At 40.0% G+C, this 22,468-nt stretch overlaps 1 protein-coding gene across 3 annotated transcripts in view; it reads right to left on the minus strand.

Moving 5' to 3' along the window:
- The window catches only part of arhgap32b (Rho GTPase activating protein 32b), a 286,393-nt gene that overhangs the window by 200,301 nt on the left and 63,624 nt on the right, over window positions 1-22,468 (minus strand). For all 3 annotated transcript variants that reach the window (XM_061963231.2, XM_061963230.2, XM_061963229.2), the window contains exon 2: window positions 11,646-11,766. In XM_061963231.2, the coding sequence (XP_061819215.1) occupies window positions 11,646-11,740 (95 nt within the window). In that variant the 5' untranslated portion in view covers window positions 11,741-11,766. The remainder of the gene's footprint in view (window positions 1-11,645; window positions 11,767-22,468) is intronic.

A 22,468-nucleotide genomic window follows, 5' to 3' on the forward strand; every position in this document is an offset into this window, starting at 1 on the left:
AACACGTCTTTTTTTATTAGGATTTTAAAGATGAAACAACACTCTAGCGCCAGTCTTTCTTTTCTTCGGACTTGTATCTGCTTCGAGACATTCTTGGTAGTAGCGTCATGTTCATAGCGCAATTTAAGACACTTTTTTGATGCTGTCTGCTATTTAACATCATCAAAGCAATTAGATACTTAGTATTTTCAATCTGTGCCAATATTACCGCGGACACCAGGTACAACAAGTTGTGGTTTGACGTCATAGTTCAACCGGAAAAGCAATACAATAATCCGCACTAAAAGGATATAAGCACCCCCTGAGTGATACTTGCCTTAACAAATCAGCGATCGGCTGATGAGCTACCAAGCCCAGCTGATCTTTACCACAGCTGTGTCCTAGTGTTTACATGTTAAAGATTGTTCTCGCGTACACAGATTCCTTCAAAAGCTCAGGGAGACACGATGGTATTTCCATATTCCTTGTTACACACATACAGGAGGAGCATCAATTCCAGGAGTGTGCGTGTCTTGCCAGAACACTGGCGCGAAAACGTCAATTTATTTACAGTGCAGAAGATACTTTAATATTTAATAAGATACTAATCCTCACCACAATGGCTGAAAATACAGTTTTTTTCAAGTATCATTATCACAGGAGAACTCGAGGAAAAGGAATGGCTCAGCATGCTAAACTACACACACCGAGCAGGACACAAGAGGCTAATCGCTAAAGTGTTAAAGGGGCCCTATCATGCAAAGTCAACTTTTATTTCCTATTGGTACCTGTTTATGTTCATTTGGGATCTGCATAAGTCCCGAAAATGTAAAATCAAAGTATGGAGACATCGTGGAGGTATCAATGAAACAATATTGCCTTCCTCCAAACGGCCCGTTTAGAATGTTCCCAATTGGTGACAGCACCAAATGGGAATTTCGTCAGCGGATTATTCATATGGTATTGTTGTTGTTGGCATCCTTAAGTCTCGGAAGACAATGGATTGCCGCCCCTTGGATATGTTTTAGTTGGTGATGCAGCGTCTGCTGTGGCTGTACAGACCCACACGGGAGTGACAGTCTCTGTTGCACTTGGTGCATTTGTAGGTCGAGTCAGCTACAGGATGTAGTTGCTTGCTCTTTCTCTGAGCTCGCTTCTCATCTGCAGGCTGGCGGAGTTTTGCCTCGCCAGCTTTCAGTCCAGTGTTCACGTGTGTCTCCAGCTGGATCTGTCCTGAGCAAGCTCTTCCCAGGTGTTCAGGTCCATGTCGAGCGCATTCAGGTCACGCTTGCAGACATCCTTGAAGCGGAGATGTGGCCGTCCAGTTGTCCTCTTGCCGGAGGCAAGCTCTGTGTAGAGGATGTCTTTGGGGATCCGGCCATCGTCTATTCGACGCACATGGCCCAGCCATCGAAGGCGACGCTGACGAAGGAAAGTGACCATGCTGGGAATCTTGGCTTGCATCAGCACCTCGTTGTTTGTCACACGATCACTCCATGTAATCCCGAGTATGCGGCGGAGGCAGCGCATGTGAAAGGCACTTAGCCTCTTCTCCTGCGAGGAGTACAGAGTCCAGGATTCGCTGGCGTACAAGAGAGTTCTTAGCACGCAGACACGATACACAGCGATCTTGGTGTTTATTGTCAGCATGCTGTTGTTCCACACTCTTTGCAACAACCTGGCCAAGGTTGTGGATGCCTTGCCGATCCTCTTGTTAATCTCTGCTTCCAGTGAGAGGTTGTCAGTGATGGTGGAGCCAAGGTATGTGAACTGGCTGACGACCTCTAGTTGATAGTCATTGATGGTGATAAAGGGTGGTTCAGCATCTTGGGCCATCACATTTGTCTTTTTCAGACTGATAGTTAGGCTGAACTCGTCGCATGCCTTTGCAAAACGGTCCATCAGGCTCTGTATATGGTATAAATCTACACAAACTGCTTTGCGTGTTTCAGCCAGTTTTAGTTTATGCACGCAAATGTGTAGTTTAGACGACAAAAAGGCCAAGATTCGACCCCAAAACCGAAAATGCTGTTATTGGTTGCATCACCCAACTCAGAACTTTATTCAAACCTCCAGTCTCATCTGAAGAAGTACACTGAACAAAAATATTAATGCAACATTTTTGTTTTTGCTCCCATTTTTCATGAGTTAAACCTAAATATCTAAAACGTTTATTTTAAACACAAAATACCTATTCCTCTCAAATATGTGTTACAAATTTGTCTAAAACTGTGTTAGTATTTCTTCTTTGCTAAAATAATCCACCCCACCTCACAGATGTGGCATATCAAGATGCTGATTAAACAGCATGATTATTGCACAGGTGTGCCTTAGGCTGCCCACAATAAAAGGCCATTCTGAAATGTGCAGTTTCATCACACAGTACAATGCCAGGGAGGGAGGGAGGGAGCGTACAGTTGGCATGCTGACTGCAGGAATGTTCACCATAGCTGTTGCCCGTGAATTGAATGTTTATTTCTCTACCATAAGTCGTCTCCATAGGCGTTTCAGAGAATTTGGCAGTACATCCAACTGGCCTAACAACCACAGACCACGTGTTACCACACCTGCCCAGAACCTTGACATCCAGCAGGTGCACCTCCATGATCATTTGAGACCAGCCACCCGGACAGCTGCTGCAACAATGGGTTTGCATAACCAAATACTTTCGGCACAAACTAAAGTTAAAAGTAAAGTTAAAAAGTTAAAGTACCAATGATTGTCACACACACACTAGGTGTGGCGAAATTATTCTCTGCATTTGACCCATCACCCTTGATCACCCCCTGGGAGGTGAGGGGAGCAGTGGGCAGCAGCGGTGGCTGCGCCCGGGAATCATTTTGGTGATTTAACCCCCAATTCCAACCCTTGATGCTGAGTGCCAAGCAGGGAGGTAATGGGTCCCATTTTTATAGTCTTTGGTATGACTCGGCCGGGATTTGAACTCCCAACCTACCGATCTCAGGACGGACACTCTAACCACTAGGCCACTGAGTAGGTTCACTAGGCCACTGAGTAGGTCCACTAGGCCACTGAGTAAACTGTGAGAAACCATCTCAGGGATGCTCATCTGCATGCTTGTCGTCCACATTAAGGTCTCAAACTGACTGCAGTTTTTCGTCGTAACTGACTTGAGTGGGAAAATACTCACATTCGATGGCGTCTGGCACAATCTCTTCACGGATGAATCCCGGTTTTCACTGTTCAGGGCAGATGGCACACAGTGTGGGAAGCGTTGTTTGGGAGAACGGTTTGCTGATGACAACGTTGTAGGAGTGGGTTTATGGTATGGGCAGTCGTATGTTATGGACAACAAACGCAGGTGCATTTTATTGATGGCTTTTTGAATGCACAGAGATACCGTGACGAGATCCTGAGGCCCATTGTTATGCCATTCACCCGAGACCATCACCTCATGTTGCACCATAGCAATGCACAACCCGATGTTGCAAGTATCTGTACACAATATCTGAAAGCTGAAAACATCCCAGTTCTTGCATGGCCAGCATACTCACCAGACATGTCACCCATTGAGCAATGTTTGGGATGCTGTGAATCGCCGTATACGGCAGAGTGTTCCAGTTCCTGCCAATATCCAGCAACTTCGCACATCTTACAACAGAACCAGATATTAACAGTAAATTATCAAGTAAATTATTAGTAGTTTTGATAAAATAATACAACTGGAAATAAGTACATGCGACTGAGGCGAGCGTTCAACAACTTTTATTTAGAACTTAATTTTATTATAGTTCATCAAAACAACTCGGAAGTGATATTTTAACACAAAAATTAATGTTTCAAAACAAGGATTTCCGCGATTTCGCGGACATTTCACATGACTGTAAAACAAATTAGCGCACCACTAAAATATATACATTTATACACACAAACACACACATATATAGTTATATATACACACACATACACTATACATATAAACTGTATACTAGGGTTGTACGGTATACAGAGACTAGTAAAGTACGTCGATACTAATGAATCAAACGGTACAATACCAGCTCTAAAAAAATACCGTTTCCCCCCCCCCCTTTTTTTTTTAAACGGGCATGACGGCGCGCTGTAGTCACATCGTGACATTGCTGGTTTTACGAGCAAAGGAGCATGTTCGGCAATGCACAATAACGGCGTACTTACAGGCAGACACAGTGTGTAGACAGAAAAGGGAGAGTGGACGCATTGTGACTTAAAAACTAACGATAAAGGTGAAGTTATAACACTAAAATGCCGCTCCGCAAGAGGTGCTTTAAAACATGGCGAGCTAGCTAGCAGCTAACGTCCATCCGCAGTCGGCAGTGTTTCAGCTACTTCTAAATCACTAATCCTCGCCTCCATGGCGACAAATAAAGAACATTTCTCACCAGTATCATCTCTGAAGGATGAGGAATAGCTAAACATGCTTCACTACACACCGTAGGAGGATATAATAGCTCAACGGCGTCACCGCTAACAAGCTGGCGCTTCACAATGTAAACAAAACGCCATGGGTGGATTTACACCTGACATCCACTGTAATGATACCAAGTACAAGAGCGTATCTAGTCGATAATACTATGATTACTTTATGAATACTACAAACCCCGTTTCCATATGAGTTGGGAAATTGTGTTAGATGTAAATATAAATGGAATACAATGATTTGCAAATCATTTTCAACCCATATTCAGTTGAATATGCTACAAAGACAACATATTTGATGTTCAAACTGATAAACATTTTTTTTTTGCAAATAATCATTAACTTTAGAATTTGATGCGAGCAACACGTGACAAAGAAGTTGGGAAAGGTGGCAATAAATACTGATAAAGTTGAGGAATGCTCATCAAACACTTATTTGGAACATCCCACAGGTGTGCAGGCTAATTTGGAACAGGTGGGTGCCATGATTGGGTACAAAAACAGCTTCCCAAAAAATGCTCAGTCTTTCACAAGAAAGGATGGGTCGAGGTACACCCCTTTGTCCACAACTGCGTGAGCAAATAGTCAAACAGCTTAAGAACAACGTTTCTCAAAGTGCAATTGCAAGAAATGTAGAGATTTCAACATCTACGGTCCATAATATCATCAAAAGGTTCAGAGAATCTGGAGAAATCGCTCCACATAAGCAGCATGGCCGGAAATCAACATTGAATGACCGTGACCTTCGATCCCTGCATCAAAAACCGACATCAATCTCTAAAGGATATCACCACATGGGCTCAGGAACACTTCAGAAAACCACTGTCACTAAATACAGTTTGTCGCTACATCTGTAAGTGCAAGTTAAAGCTTTACTATGCAAAGCGAAAGCCATTTATCAACAACATCCAGAAACGCCGCCAGCTTCTCTGGGCCTGAGATCATCTAAGATGGATTCATGCAAAGTGGAAAAGTGTTCTGTGGTCTGACGAGTCCACATTTCAAATTGTTTTTGGAAATATTCGACATCGTGTCATCCGGACCAAAGGGGAAGCGAACCATCCAGACTGTTATCGACGCAAAGTTCAAAAGCCAGCATCTGTGATGGTATGGGGGTGCATTAGTGCCCAAGGCGCATTATGAAGCGTAAAATACGACAGCGGAGACCCCGGACTGTTGAACGACTGAAGCTCTACATAAAACAAGAATGGGAAAGAATTCCACTTTCAAAGCTTCAACAATTAGTTTCCTCAGTTCCCAATCGTTTATTGAGTGTTGTTAAAAGAAAAGGTGATGTAACACAGTGGTGAACATGCCCTTCCCCAACTACTTTGGCACATGTTGCAGCCATGGAATTCTAAGTTAATTATTATTTGCAAAAAAAATAAATAAAGTTTATGAGTTTGAACATCAAATATCTTGTCTTTGTAGTGCATTCAATTGAATATGGGTTGAAAAGGATTTGCAAATCATTGTATGCCGTTTATATTTACATCTGACACAATTTCCCAACTCATATGGAAACGGGGTTTGTACTATGATCTATATTTTTTAGCATCACAAAATCTTTTTTCATTTTTTGAAAATGTATATTATGTTTATCAACTCAGGATATATGTCACTGGACACACGGGGACTTAAATTATGACCAATGTAGGATCCTATAACTATTACGTATCGGATCGATACCCAAATGTGTGGTATCATCCAAAACTAATGTAAAGCATCCAAACAACAGAGGAATAAGTGTTTATTACATTTTAACACAAATGTAGATGGAACATGTTAAAACAGAAAGTAACCAGGTATTAACAGTAAATGAACAAGTAGATTAATCATTCATTTTCTACCACTTGTCCTTAATAATTTTGACAAAATAATAGAATGGAAAATGACACAATATGTTACTGCATACGTCAGCAGCTAAATTAGGAGCTTTTGTTTGCTTACTTAATAATAAAAGAAAAGTTGTCTCGTATGTTTACTATTTTATTTATGGACAAAATTGTTCTGGGGTTGCAATAAGAAACATATGTTTAATGTACTGTCAGATATTTTGTTAAAATAAAGCCAATAATGCCATTTTTTGTGGTCTCCTTTATTTAAAAAAGTATTGAAATACATTTTGGTACCGGTATAAAAATATTTGTATCGGGACAACCCTACTGTATACATGTACGTATACACATATATATTATGTATGTATACACACATATACATACAGTCGTGGTCAAAAGTTTAGATACACTTGTAAAGAACATAATGTCATGGCTGTCTTGAGTTTCCAATAATTTGTATAACTCTTATTTTTTTGTGATCGAGTGATTGGAGCACATACTTGTTGGTCACAAAAAACATTCATGAATTTTGGGTCTTTTATGAATTTATTATGGGTCTACTGAAAATGTGACCAAATCTGCTGGGTCAAAAGTATACATACAGCAATGTCAATATTTGGTTACATGTCCCTTGGCAAGTTTCACTGCAATAAGGCGCTTTTGGTAGCCATCCACAAGCTTCTGGCAAGCTTCTGGTGGAATTTTTGACCACTCCTCTTGACAAAATTGGTGCAGTTCAGCTAAATGTGTTGGTTTTCTGACATGGACTTGTTTCTTCAGCATTGTCCACAAGTTTAAGTCAAGACTTTGGGAAGGCCATTCTAAAACCTTAATTCTAGCCTGATTTGGCCATTCCTTTACCACTTTTGACGTGTGTTTGGGGTCATTGTCCTGTTGGAGCACCCAACTGCGCCCAAGACCCAACATCCGGGCTGATGATTTTAGGTTGTCCTGAAGAATTTGGAGGTAATCCTCCTTTATCATTGTCCCATTTACTCTCTGTAAAGCACCAGTTCCATTGGCAGCAAAACAGGCCCAGAGCATAATAGTACCACCACCATGCTTGACGGTAGGAATTGGTGTTCCTAGAATTAAAAGGCATCATCTTTTCTCCTCCAAACATATTGCTGGGTATTGTGTCCAAACAGCTAATTTTTTGTTTCATCTGACCACAGAACTTTCCTCCAGAAGGTGTTATCTTTGTCAATGTGAAGTAAACTTTTGACCACGACTGTATACACATACATATAAGGCTGGGCGATATGGCCTTTTATTAATATCTCGATATTTTTAGGCCATGTCACAATACATGATATATATCTCGATATTTTTGCCTTAGCCTTGAATGAACACTTGATGCATATAATCACACCAGTATGATGATTCTATGTGTCTACATTAAAACATTATTGTTCATACTGCATTAATGTATGCTAATTTTAAAACTTTCATGCATGGAGGGAAATCACAACTAAGTCAATTTACCAAAACTGTATTTATTAAACAGTTATTAAGCAGTGGCACAAACATTCATGTCATTTCAAAACAGAAGGTGCAAGATTGTCAGAGACATTTTAAAACAAGCTATTAGTGCACTTTTGTGCATGATGTCACTAAGATGACATATAAAAACAACACTAAATTAAAGCGCACTTTTTGTACAGAACGCCACTACAATATTTTAAAACAAATAAAGTGCACTTTTGTGTATGATGTCACACAATATATTTGAAAAACTGTAAAATAAAAATTAGCTGCAAAACAGGAAATCAAATAGTGTATGTCCTTTGCTATGTGGTAGTTTACTGCGGACGTTATTTCCTTCTGTTTTTTTCATACGGTGTTGTGGAATTGGAAAACGCCAGGCTCAATTGGGTCAGTGCTGATTGCTTCGGCATTTTGTTGGGTGTGGCACAGGCTGGCGATGTTGACATGCCGAGTTTTAAGCACTCTTTATTCTCTAGTGGGTGACTTTTCAAATGATGCTACGAATTAGTTCAAATGATGCTACGAATTAGTAGTGCTGCTACTTTTTGGAGCAACGCTTTTGCCGCATACTTTACGTATTACGGTTGTCTGTTCAACATCTTCCCGCTTGAAGCCAAACCACCGCCAGACGATGGACCCCGTGCTGTTTTTCTTGGGAATTAATTATTCCTCCATTTGTTACCAGAGTCGCACCTTCTCTCTCTCGTATTACCACTCGCAGCGCTCCGCTTACACCACTTGCCACAGCTAACTTTACCCTCTCTGCTCGGCGAGGGCGTATGACGTTGCACGCACGACAGTATGTGACGTATGTAACAAGGTGCGCTTGTTTTATCTTTCTGTGAGAAGGAGAGACAAGAAAGAGTGAGAAAAGCCTGAAGTTTAATGCCCGCAGCTAAAAGCAATTGCGTGAGAAAGTATACTCGAATACTCACGAAATAGTCATTTTTTCTACATCGCACAGAGACAAACCCGCGATATATCACCCAGCCCTACATACATATATATTAGGGATGTCCAATAATGGCTTTTTGCCGATATCCAATATTCCGATATTGTCCAACTCTTTAATTACCGATACCGATATCAATATATACAGTCGTGGAATTAACACATTATTATGCCTAATTTGGACAACCAGGTATGTTGAAGATAAGGTACTTTTAAAAAAAATTAATAAAATTAAATAAGATAAATAAATTAAAAACATTTTCTTGAATACAAAAGAAAGTAAAACAATATCAAAACAGTTACATATAAACTAGTAATTAATGAAAATGAGTAAAATTAACTGTTAAAGGTTAGTACTATTAGTGGACCAGCAGCACGCACAATCATGTGTGCTTACAGACTGTATCCCTTGCAGACTGTATTGATGTATATTGATATATAATGTAGGAACCAGAATATTAATAACAGAAAGAAACAACCCTTTTGTGTGAATGAGTGTGAATGAGTATCTTGTGTTTTTATGTTGATTTAATAAAAAAAACAAAAAAAAAACGATGCCGATAATGAAAAAAAAACGATACCGATAATTTCCGATGTTACATTTTAACGCATTTATCGGTCGATAAATATCGGACATTTCTAATACATATACATACACATACATATACATATATTCATACACATATACCGTATTTTCCGCACTATAAGGCGCACCTAAAAACCACAAATTTTCTCAAAAGCTGACAGTGCGCCTTATAACCCGGTGCGCTTTATATATGGATAAATATTAAGATTCATTTTCATAAAGTTTCGGTCTCGCAACTTCGGTAAACAGCCGCCATCTTTTTTCCCGGTAGAACAGGAAGCGCTTCTTCTTCTACGCAAGCAACCGCCAAGGTAAGCACCCGCCCCCATAGAACAGGAAGCGCTTCTTCTTCTACTGTAAGCAACCACCCGCCCGCGTAGAAGAAGAAAAAGCGCGCGGATATCACCGTACGTTTCATTTCCTTTGTGTGTTTACATCTGTAAAGACCACAAAATGGCTCCTACTAAGCGACCGGGATCCGGTTCATGAAAAGTCGCAATCTCTCCATCCGCACACGGATTACTATTTCACAGCAACTGATATTCCTGTGAACCGCACTGTGGATACAACGGGAGCACGTACGGTGAATATTCGCACCACAGGGAATGAGAAGTCATCCTTCACTGTGGTTCTAGCTTGCCATGCTAATGGCCAGAAACTTCCACCCATGGTGATATTCAAAAGGAAGACCTTGCCAAAAGAGACCTTTCCAGCCGGCGTCATCATAAAAGCTAACTCGAAGGGATGGATGAAGAAAAGATGAGCGAGTGGTTAAGGTAAGTTTAAGTTTACGCGAAGAGGCCGGGTGGCTTTTTTCACGCAGCTCTGTCCATGTTGATATACGTATGTTTGTGATTGCACATTTGCGTACATTTTGGGAGTGAACAGAGTTGTTAGAACGCTGGTTTTTAATATATTATTAAAGTTTGACTGACCTATCTGACTGTTTTTTTGACATTCCTTTAGCGCAGTTAGATGCGGCTTACAACATGGGGCGGCTTATTGGTGGACAAAGTTTTGAAATATGCCGTTCATTGACGGCGCGGCTTATAACCCAGGGCGCCTTATGGTGCGGAAAATACGGTACATATGTTCATACATATATATTTTACTTTTTAAAATCCTTTTTCAAAATTATGAATCGATTTAGAATCGGAATGTATAGGAATAGCGATTCCGATGTGAATCGTTTTTTGTGCACCCCTAGCACATCATCTATATCACACAACCTGAGTCAGATCCCTATTACATATAGTATATGAGTCACAACTCTTACCACTGGCCATTTGGATGAATGACACATATGTAGAAGTATAGATAATAGACCTGCTGAGAACAGCACCGATGCAAAAGAGAAGAGAGACGTCAAGCTAAATGTGTAACTGTGAAGCTTTAATTTCCTCTGATTTAACAACGGATGCAAAAAGTTTAGGCGCTTAGTCATAACACGCTGGTAGAGAATGTGACAATTCTACTTAATCTGGAGTTGATAAGTGATACCCCACGTGCAGCAGGAAATGGCATGTCTGCGAGGAAAGCATGCAGAGATCACAAATAACTATGGCAAATTAGTGTTGGTTGTGTGTGTACTTAGCACTTGCCCTTCTGCCAACAATATTTGGCAAAGGCTATCCGGAGGTTATTTTAGCATGTGCGCCATTGAGCATTTATGAATAAATACTTGAGAGTGGGGTTATGATGACAGTGCACAAATATGCGGGTGTGAGTGTATAGCAGGAGCAATGACATAACTGGCTGAAAGCTTCAATGGGAGCAGTGGTAGCTGGAGCCACGAGTTGTGGCGCTCAGTCAATGAAGCCAATGTTGGCGAGGGCTTCCCAGTGCTGACGGTTAATGACAGCTGTCACCAAGTCGCTGTGGGTTGACGGGGATGTGGGTGGGAGGGTGCACAGGGTCTGGGGTGGTAACTGTTTGAACTCATCCTATCAGCTCGGCAACAGTGTTGAGGCATGTCTCGCGAGGCCTCCTCCTCCTCCTCCCCGACATATGCTAGCATCGTTTCTCCTTGAGGCACAGACTGAGCCAAGTAACACCCGCTTCTATCAGCATCAACACCCAGGCACACTCATACAAGCGGGCACTGCTGCAGGCGGCAAAACTAACAAATCATGAGCATCTGCCTCTCAATCAAGAGAGTATAATCAGTGCATGACACACTGATAGGAAAGTCAACACTATAAACACTATCTGACCACACACAACTAACATGTGGACCAAACCACAACCTAAGGTGTGGTCTTCTTCCCACGCACAATCATCTCTCTTGTTCCCCAATTCCACATGATGCAGAACGCTTGAACGCTGGTCTCCAGTGTGTGTGTGAGTGTGTGTGTGTGTGTGTGGGTGACTTCATACAGTCGCCTTACCTGTCCAAGATGTCCAGGCTGGACGTTGCTGTGGCTCCCAGCAGTCCGAGCGCCGCACTACCCACTGCTGCGGCAGCCCCGCTGCCTGCCTCCATGATACTGACTCACCGCAATGTTGAGGCTGCCAGGAGTGCAAAGAGAGAGAGAGAGTTAGGGAGAGTGAAGGTGGGAGGGGAAGGAGAGTAGAGGTAGACCAAGAGGGAAAAAAAGACAGATGAGATGAAATAAATCCCATCGATAGGATGAAAGAGGGAGGATGACGATGGTGATTGGATGTTTTGGATCGTGACAAGAAAAAAAATGAGCATGGAGGGAAAAAAAAAATCATGCCAACACAGCTTTGCAGAGCACAATATAAAACCAGTGTTTGCATAAATCAATTTGTTGCAGACTGCCATGAAAACATTTGGACCGCCACAATTCGGCAATATTGCTCATAAACATATTAGCTATGATGGGACAGTTTTTGGGATTACAGCTCGTTGTTACAACTTTGCACAGTAGGTGGCATTGGAACTCTGCTTCTAAACACACAGGAATTAAATCAGTGATTAGGCTTAAGAGTGGCGGACAGCAGGCTTGGGCGATATATCGATTTTGTCGATGCATTCAAGTTTTTTGTGGCAGATGATTTAAAAAAATCTAAGATATATTTCCTTAGTTTTGCCACCAGAAACTTCCCTAGCTTCCGCCCTTCCCCCTTATTTCCTTGGCGGAGATTCACCACACCTAACAAAACATGGCTAATGCTAACGCTAACGAGAGCGAGACGTTTGTTCCAAAGAAAAGAAAGGTGTTGCAGATTAGATTTTAGTAGTTTAGATTTGCGGGCAACTCGAGTGGACCAAAGGATTGCATGCTGCAAAGTTTGTTTTAAAAAGGCAGCAGCACAACAAACTTACTCCAGCATCGGAAACCGAAGACTCTAGTCCAGTGGGGGAAATGCAACACCTTAATGAACGAGACAGCAACAAAAACAAACTAATTAAAAAGCATCTTACTGTGGTGAAATCATTTACACAAGGTACCATGTATGATGAGGAAGAAGCCCAGTTGGGAACCATCCATAACGCAGTCGCTGTGTACGTTGCCAAGGTGTGGAGCACGAACAAAGAAAAAGCTTGCGTTTATCCACTTACTAAAACTAAACTCAAAAAGTTAACTCAATGTTTTACTTGATTATTTTTTGCATGCAATGTGCAATGCTACATTTTTATTTACAGAAGTATTTTATTCAAGACAGGAGTTTTAATTTTGCAATTTATTAATCTCAATGTTGGAGATAATTATGTATTTGCATGCCATGTGCAATGTCACATTTTTGTTAACAAAAGTAATTTGTTCAAGACAGAATTATTGCCTCCCAGAGGAAGCTCTTAATTTAGTTATTTAATAATTATTATGTAAGTACAATTTATGTCTAGTCTAAAAAATCAACAAAATACAAATTTAAATGTTGCTAAGAATAATATGCAGTCTATACAGTGTCATTTCAAACTACTACTTTTTGATTGAATGAAATAAAATCTTGTTTTAAATTATCTCTGTCATTTGTTTTCATTGATTTATTTTAAAATTAGGGGTAAACAAATCTTTTATCTAATTTTTTTGGGGGGAAAAAATCGCAGATTTTATTTTTAGGCCATATTGCCCAAGCCTAGCAGACACTGTAAAAAAATCAATTAAAATCAATTAATCATGCAGCCTCTAATATGACGTAGACACTATGCAACAGGGGCCTGATTTGATGATGCTGAAAGTTCTTGCCTAAATTCAATCAGGCCCGGGAGATGAGTTTGCTAAGTGTAAAATTGAGCTGCATTTTTTAATTAAAGAAACTGCTGCTCTAAATGTGTCCACTGGATGTCCCAATAGCAATTCTGTTAGGCAAACAAATAGTCGGGGCGAGCAAGTATACCAAGCAAGAGGTAGGTAAAGCAGGGCTGCGACTCCTCCCCCTCGATTCAATGTAAAACACAGAGAAGTAAAATAAACAATTGTTAACCCCACTTAAAATGCTGCATGAGACACTGCACATTGATATAGTTCTGTGAAGTCTTCTGTGCAAATTTAAAGAAAATTAACAGTGGAAATGACAAATGAGGTAATTGATACATAGAAAAGTTTTTATTTATGCTTTATTTTGTTTTTTGTTCAATACTAGAATGGCTGTGACTTAAAGTTTAATAGCTTTGTAGATAGACTTAGTCTAAGTTAATTGTGTTCTTCATGGTGTTTTTGAAACTGCATCAATTTTTCCCTCAGAAAGTGTTTTGTCAAAAGGATTATTTGTCATATGTACATTTTCAGAATGTGCTTTTTTCTACTTTGGACCCAAAGTTTGCATGTGACCTTGTATGAAGTTGTCGTAGTTGTATTTTTGAGTTACTATGCCATGATTCTACCCATCCGGCCCAGTTGGGAATAGATTTTCCTCCATGCGGCCCCTGAGCTACAATGAGTTTGACACCCCTGGTCTACATAGTACAAATATGGTGTCAACGTGGTTGTCACAGCTCATGGCCATATTTGCCAACAAGAGTCTTCAATAAAGATAAAAGTTAAAGTTAAAAAGTCAAAGTACCACTGATAGTCACACCCACTAGGTGTGGTAAAATTACCCTCTGCATTTGACCCATCCCCTTGTTCCACCTCTTGGGAGGTGAGGGGAGCGTTGAGCAGCAGCGGTAGCCGTGCTCAGGAATCATTTTGGTGATTTAACCCCCAATTCCAACCTTTGAGTGCCAAGCAGGGAGGTAATGGGTCCCATTTTTATAGGTATGACTGGGCCGGGGTTTGAACTCACGACGTACCGATCCCAGGGTGGACACTGTAACCACAAGGCCACTGAGCAGGTTAAAGAAGGATGCCTGCTGTCTTAAAAAAAATTAGCCAGTGTTTAATATAGTTACTTATATGCTGATATGGCGGCTCTGGTTTTCCTTTGCTCAAAAATAATTATATATGTATGGCAGTGTAATAATGGATTAGATTTATATAGCACTTTTCTAGACACTCAAAGCGCTTTACATAGAACTGAGAACCCATCATTCATTCCCTCCACATTCACACAATGATTGTGGTAAACTCCATTTGTAGTCATAGCTCCCTGGGGTAGACTGACGGAAGCATGGCTGCCAATTTGTGCCAACGGCCCTTTCAACCACCACCAAACTTTCATACATTCAACATTTCAAACATTCATACAATAATGTGAGTGGCAATGAGAGATAGGTGGGTGAAGTGTCTTGCCCAAAGACACAACGGCTCTGTCTAGGATGGCGGAAGCTGAAATCAAACCTGGAACCCTCAAGTTGCTGGAAAGACGCTCTACGGACTGAGCCACGCCATCCCAGTGTAAGTGTGGCGTAACTCCGCTTCCCAACACACTTAATATGCACCTCATTTGCCCGAGAATAAGACGTAACAGAAATGATTTGTGATGCACTTTAGCCACTTTGTTGCTATATTTAGCGAGTAAAGGTAAATATTATGTATCTTGCATTATGCATTGATTCAGCAATCAAATACAAGCGACCACTAAAGTATTCGCCGTGCGAGTGAGAGCCGAAAACCTCCAGAAGCGTGCAAAACTCAACAATAATCATTTCTATAAGTGCTAAGAAAACACTGCTACGAGACACTCCTCTGTTGTTTGGCAACACTTTGAACACAACTGCTTTACATATTTTACCAGGAAGGCAAAGTGTGGCCTGGGGGGCATTGTAGAAATAAAATTAGCAAAAAAAACAAAACAGCAAAGAGGCATTAGGTAATGAGAAAAAGCTGACATGTTGATACAGTTAAAAACAAAACGATCTATCTTTAAATATGTTTAAGCCTCGTTGCTAACCTATTTCATTACAAATGACATGACTTCCCGCTACCAGCATATTGAAAGAATATTAAAAATAATTGTATTTGTTTTATATATGTGAAGGCGCCACGCCACTGCTGTTCCTGTTAGAATGTAAAATAGTTGAATATTGTTGTTATTTATGATCATATTTATAAGCACAGTATGGTTTGGGAGGCTATAGAACACTGTGTGGAGGGGGGCGTGGCCTGCGGGCTTGCCGCGGAACGGGGTGTGCAAGGACCGGACTCAAAGACAGCAACAGGTGAGTGGATGGCCCAGGTGGGCCTTGCTATCTAATCACCTGTCGCCTTTATTAGCAGCAGCAAGAAATGAGACACGAGGTGGGAGTTGGAGCCCAAGAAAAATAAAAGACTGTTACCTCAGACTGCGGGGCTCACAAGAAGAATCTTTGTGTCAGGAGAACCCACTAGAGGGCAACCTCTACACACTGCTGTTCTTTTTTTAATGTACAGTTTAACCTTGATTTACAAACTCCTCTATTTGCAAACTTTTCGGTTTACAAACTTTTCGATCGCGCCATATATGCCTCTGTGTGTTAACCATGTCTCTGTGTGGGACGGCGTGGCGAAGTTGGTAGAGTGGCCGTGCCAGCAATCGGAGGGTTGCTGGTTACTGGGGTTCAATCCCCACCTTCTACCATCCTAGTCACGTCCGTTGTGTCCTTGGGCAAGACACTTCACCCCTTGCTCCTGATGGCTGCTGGTTAGCGCCTTGCATGGCAGCTCCCGCCATCAGTGTGTGAATGTGTGTGTGAATGGGTGAATGTGGAAATACTGTCAAAGCGCTTTGAGTACCTTGAAGGTAGAAAAGCGCTATACAAGTATAACCCATTTATCATTTATCTGTGTATGAATGTTGAAAAATTGTGCTTGCTCATATTGAAGAGATTGAGGAAGCCAAATTCTACAACACCAAATTGTATTCGTGATAAGAACGGACTTTTCTGGGAAAATATGCCAAAGCAGACTTATTTCACAGTGGAGAATACTAACTCTCGTTCAGCGGCGCCTCTTTCAAGCACGCACACACTCGCACTCATTACACCCCCGCCCCTTTTGATCTCATCTTTTACTCTGTCTGCACATTTGTGAGGAGCAGCTCGCAAGAGGACCTTTGCTGATGTTAATTAAAATAACTTTAAGTACTGTAAGTGGATTTTATTTTTATTGTAGCAATATGGTTGTTTCAGTTAAGGATTTGTGTGATGTCTGATCATTTATGAGAGCACCTAGGGACTTTCGTGTGTGTGCGCGCGTGTTGGGAGAGCAGCACATACAGGGCATCAGCTTCTTGTTGTTTTGGCGTGTTGATAAAGAGCTTGTTAATTCATCACCTCCTCGTTATGTTTGTTTGATATACAGTAAAGTTAAAGTACCAATGATTGTCACACACACACACACTAGGTGTGGCATAATTATTCTCTGCATTTGACCCATCACCCTTGATCACCCCCTGGGAGGTGAGGGGAGCAGTGAGCAGCAGCTGTGGCCGCGCCCACTCTAACCACTAGGCCACTGAGTAGGTACTGTATTGGCATGTTATATCATGTTCAAAGTGTACAAACTTTAACTAAAATAGGGACTTTTGTCGAGGCTGGAACCCATTATTCATATGTGCCTTGTTTCTTATGAAGAAATCTGCTTCACTATACACACTTTTTGATTTATGGACCTTGTTCAAGAACCAATTAAGTTGTTAAATCAAGGTTCCACTGTATAGTTACATCTTGGCAGCTGATATTGCAACTTTAATTCTGAGCAAAAATATGTTAGAAGCACAGTGATCTTAGATACTTGACACTTTTTCAATGAAATAAGTGATTTTCAAAGTACATGGGTTATTTTTTAACCTGGTATCAAATAAGTGTCGGAAATCGTGGAAATTCTAGTGTTAAGACAACCCTTTCAGAAAGTGTATGGTTTATAATTTGTTCATTTAATTATTTATTTTATTTCAATATTTATTTAATTTAATTTTTTTAACCTTTTCTTTGTCAATAAGGACATACCTCACTGGTGATTAATTATGTATCTGGTCCAATCAGCAGATTATGCCATTTTGTTTTGACAGAATGTCAACAATTGGCAACTAATTTACTAATATTACTGCATAAGTGAGATTTAAACTGTAGACAAAACGGTGCTAAATAACAATTCCACACACTGAAGCAACCATTTTGCCAGCACTAATTGGTTTTATCCAAACAGGCAAAGAGGCATGGTTAGGGGGCCTACTTTTAGAACAATGTTGAAATGCTAAAAATGGGATCTTTTATAGGAACCGCACTGCTGTGTACAGAGGAAATTAAACGAGAGAAAAGGTAAATGAAATAGCTGAATTGTTAACTATTGCTTATGAGAAAAGCCAATTTAATTCCTGGTCCCTGTTGAAAATCCTTAAATAAAAACAATAAAAATCAAGGGTGCACGCTTATCAGCTGGATAATTGTCAGGCAGATAAGAGGAATTATGTCAAACCGATAAATCTGATAACACTCAAATAAAGATCAGATTAAAGAAATCTGAAAAAAAAATGCTCCAATGGGGCGAGATGACTTGTGCTGTGCTGTGCTGTAGGTGGGTAAGGGTGAGCAAATGAAGCACTCCTTTTCTCCTACCTGCGCTGTGCTGTAAACGACTGTAGTAAACGTTACAGTAAACAAACATGGCGTCGATTGTGTGGGACTTCTTTACTGTTCCACAGGAAGACCTTTCCCATGCTATTTACACTAAATGTTTCACAATCATTCAGCAAAACGGGAAAAAAACAGAGCTTCAACACATAAAACATTATCAGCCACCTGAAATGCCAGCATCGCTGCGGCAGTTTTTTGAAACCCTACAAACACGCCTATGCAGCTGCAAAGAAAGATGTAAACAAACTACAGGTAAATCAACATTTGAAAATGATAAGGGATAAATAATCGGTTATCAGTGTCGGTCTTGGAAAAAAAATACAACGTGCATCTCTAATAATAAGAATACAAATATTTTTTGACAGTTTAAAACATTTTTTAAATTAGAAACATTTATATTTATCGCATCATCAAAAAATACACATTTCAAATACAAATCTTAAAAATAAAATAAATGATATACTAGTTTAAACTCTCATTAGATGAATTCCACAGAATTACGTGACAGGAATTTGCAGAGGTAGGCCTGGGCCGATAACAAATTTTGCTAGACGGTATATTGACCTACAAATTATTGCTGATAAACAATATTGCCATTATTTTTTTGGGACCAAATGAACCACTTATATAATGATACTACAAAATAATGATGCATGTATATCCTTTCAAATTGTACAATTTGTGTATTGTACATTGCACAATACAGAGCATCAATTGAAAAATAGAGCAAAACGATACAGTATGAGAAAAAATATGTTACTATTTAGGGTGTAACAAGTTATCGATACAACAATAGATCAATTTATATTCCTAAATTTCATGTATATCGATCTGTACTCGGCAAGTTTGTCTACTGGATGATAAGTATCAATCCAAGATCATTTAAAAAGGGATTGATCGATTTTATCGATACTAAAAAAAGGAAAACACTGGATTTAAAAATGTCACCAACTTTTTATGAAGTTTAATGTACCAGTATAGTGGAAAAACAAGTTGACTTTATATGCTTAATTATGTTTGATTGTATCCATTCGGAATAAAAACAAGTAAAGCGATATCAATACATATCGAGATAGACACATAATCGATATCAATATAAAATGCGCTTAATAAAATATTCGATATATATTTATATTTTTTGGTCGGAAGAAACCAGAAATTATGAAGCAAGATTCGTTTCATTAAGTCACTCGCGATTTGGGAACACAGTAAACAGGAAACAGGAAGTGTCACTAAGCAATGAGAGTGACACGCTAACAGCCAATCACAGAACAGTATCAACTACGGAGTGTTACACCTTAACTTCGGCTCCCAGACCCTAGTCGAGGGACGCAGAGGAGACGTTCCCTCCAGGACCGATCTTTTCATCGGGGGTAACACCCGTCACTTTACCCGACAATTGGTCTGCTAAGCGCTTTCGTGTTGGTATGACGAGGCCGTTGATTCGTGACAATTTGGTCGATTTATTCTTACTTCTGCGGGACACATTCGCCACTCTTCTACTATTGCTGCACGCGACCGCTCCCTCTCCTCACTTTTCCACTCACTCACCCAACACACACTGCCATTCTTAAAGGAGCACACACACACACATACGCTACTCTCAAAACTAGTGTCGTTGCGCCGTCTTTCTGTCTTGGTGTGGATTCTCTGCATGGAGTGAGAAGAGATACTCTGATATCTTGATATATCAACTCAATAACAGAAACTTGTCTTTAGTTTTGTTGGTTTTAATGCAGACGGTGCGGCAAAACATCCTGACACTTCCAATATGTCCATTTAATGCAGGGGTGTCAAATGTACGGCCCGAGGGCCGGCTCAGGCCCATGAACAGGTTTTATCCGGCCCGCGGAACGAGTTTGCTACGTATAAAAATTAACCTGAATTTTTGAATAAAAGAAACAGCTGTTCTAAATGTGTCCACTGGATGTCGCAATAGCAATTCTCTGTATCTTTGTAGATGATGATAGATATGTACAAAATAGGGGTGTAACGGTACACAAAAATTTCGGTTCGGTACGTACCTCGGTTTAGAGGTCACGGTTCGGTTCATTTTCGGTACAGTAAGAAAACAACAAAATATAAATTTTTTGGTTATTTATTTACCAAATTTGCAAAATCTTCCACCAAAAATATTTTTCTTAGTAGAATATTTGATGTGAAGTAATCGGAACCTTGGATAGGTCAATAATTCATAATAACATTGATTTTGATTCAATATTAAGTTTTGAGCAATGACAGTTTGAAAGAAAAATAAACAGCTTTGTTTTATTAGTCAATATTGCAACTTTTTCTAAATTACATTTAACCTTTTAAGCTTTTTTATTTCACTTTTGTTATGTTTTTGTTTATTTTAATAGTATTTTTAGAATGTGCCGTGGGCTTTTAAAACATTAGCTGTGGGCCGCAAATGGCCTTCGGGGCACACTTTTGACACCTCTGCTATAGATAATAAAAAATTGAATCTGATAAATCTATCGATAAAAAGCAGAGCCTGGCGACGCATGTGCGTTTATCATAACTCTCTCGCTCTCTCTGTCTCTGCCCCTCCCTCACGAATGCTGCTGCACACACCTCCACAATTTGTTTTGTTTTTAACCCTTTCTTAACCCTGAAAATACACGCAACCCTAACTCAAAATGCCGAACATTTGAGGCATTTAAGAAACTCCGCCCGGACAGCTCCGCAAAAGAGGACATGTCCAGTGAAAAGAGGACGTATGGTCAGTCTATCGTAGCCCGTTAGCTGCTAGCATGCCGTGTGTTGTGCCTCAGTGTGTATCGTTTACACAACGTGCGTTACGCTACTTAATATGTCCGTGTAAAAACTCGTTCGGTACACTTCCGGACCGAACCGAAGCCCTCGTACCGAAACGGTTCAATTCAAATACACGTACCGTTACACCCCTAGTACAAAATAAACCACATGTTAGTACATCAGTCGAGGAAAATTATCAAACTACATAAATAACATACTGTAATTTGATTTTGATATATATTTTTTTATGTTGATAGATTGAAATTAACACCAATGAGTTGACTGATGAACTTTATCACATAATTTATTCAGAAAATATAAATAACGACAAATAAAGTCGTACATAGTAGTATAGTATAAAAATACTATTAACCGCAACAGGTAATTGTAAAAACACAAAACAAGAACATTATGATTTCTACAATTTCAGAATGTGCGTGTTCTATTTTTAAACAAAGAAAACAATCTGAAGTTCTCTTTATTTTTAAGTTATCATGCCGTGATTTTACCAGTCCGGCCCACCTGGGAGTAGATTTTTCTCCATGTGGCCCCCCATCTAAAATGAGTTTGACACCCCTGGTTTAATGAGTAGCTTCTCAAACTAGTCTGTGTAGTGTCCAATAGCTTATACACTACTACCATCTAGTGTCTCAAATCTGCAAATACCTTCACATCTATTTTAATTATTTTATTACCTTAGCCACACTCATGCTACCAGACACCCTCTTCACTGATAAATAGCACCCTTAGTAGGTTGGAAATTGTTTTACTGTATTTGTGGGCAGGCTTAAATAAGTCGTAAAAAGTATCAATAATTATCGATATCGATCAATACAAAAAAAGGTACACCGTGATATAGTATTCAGACATATCGCGCAGCCAGAGTATTCATTAAACCATATCCGATTGTATTCACAATCCACAACGTATGTGAAAATACCGTCTTAAAGTCACAAAATGCCACAAATTCAATGGGCCATTTTGAACATCCTGCTCCGAATAACTTTGGCAATTTACGTAGATTCTACTCACTGGCTTCTGCACCCTGATCGTATCAGCAGATCAGTCACACTGGAAATACAAAAAATTGGAAAGAGATGTGCTGTTTGCCGTTCACAATCCTAATGTAAGACAACAGCACATACACGTAAATAAATAGCTAACAATTGAGTGTACAGATCGAGGGTCCTCTATTGACAAAACCCTTGAAAAAAACTTCCAGAAACTGCCAACAATACCCCATTTACATGTCGTGACCCGAAAATTAACCAAATATGAGCGATATTGTGAATATAAGTGCTAATGCAGATGGGTTATTTCAGTGGCGCATTGATAGTTGTGAGCTAATGTTAGCTTACACTGCTATTGTTGACAGACCGAGCTGGCTGCTGCTTCTACTTTGCCTTAAACTTGTTAAAAGTTATTTCTAGATTATAATTCATGCATGTCTCACACCTGGTAGTAGACAAATGTGGCCATGGAAGACAGGCTGGTCAACTTTGCCATCCCCCGAGATGGAAAAAAAAAAGACGTACCGTATTTTTCTGACTA

Source organism: Nerophis lumbriciformis, linkage group LG09, assembly GCF_033978685.3.
Source record: "Nerophis lumbriciformis linkage group LG09, RoL_Nlum_v2.1, whole genome shotgun sequence".
In the NCBI taxonomy this organism is placed as follows: domain Eukaryota; kingdom Metazoa; phylum Chordata; class Actinopteri; order Syngnathiformes; family Syngnathidae; genus Nerophis; species Nerophis lumbriciformis.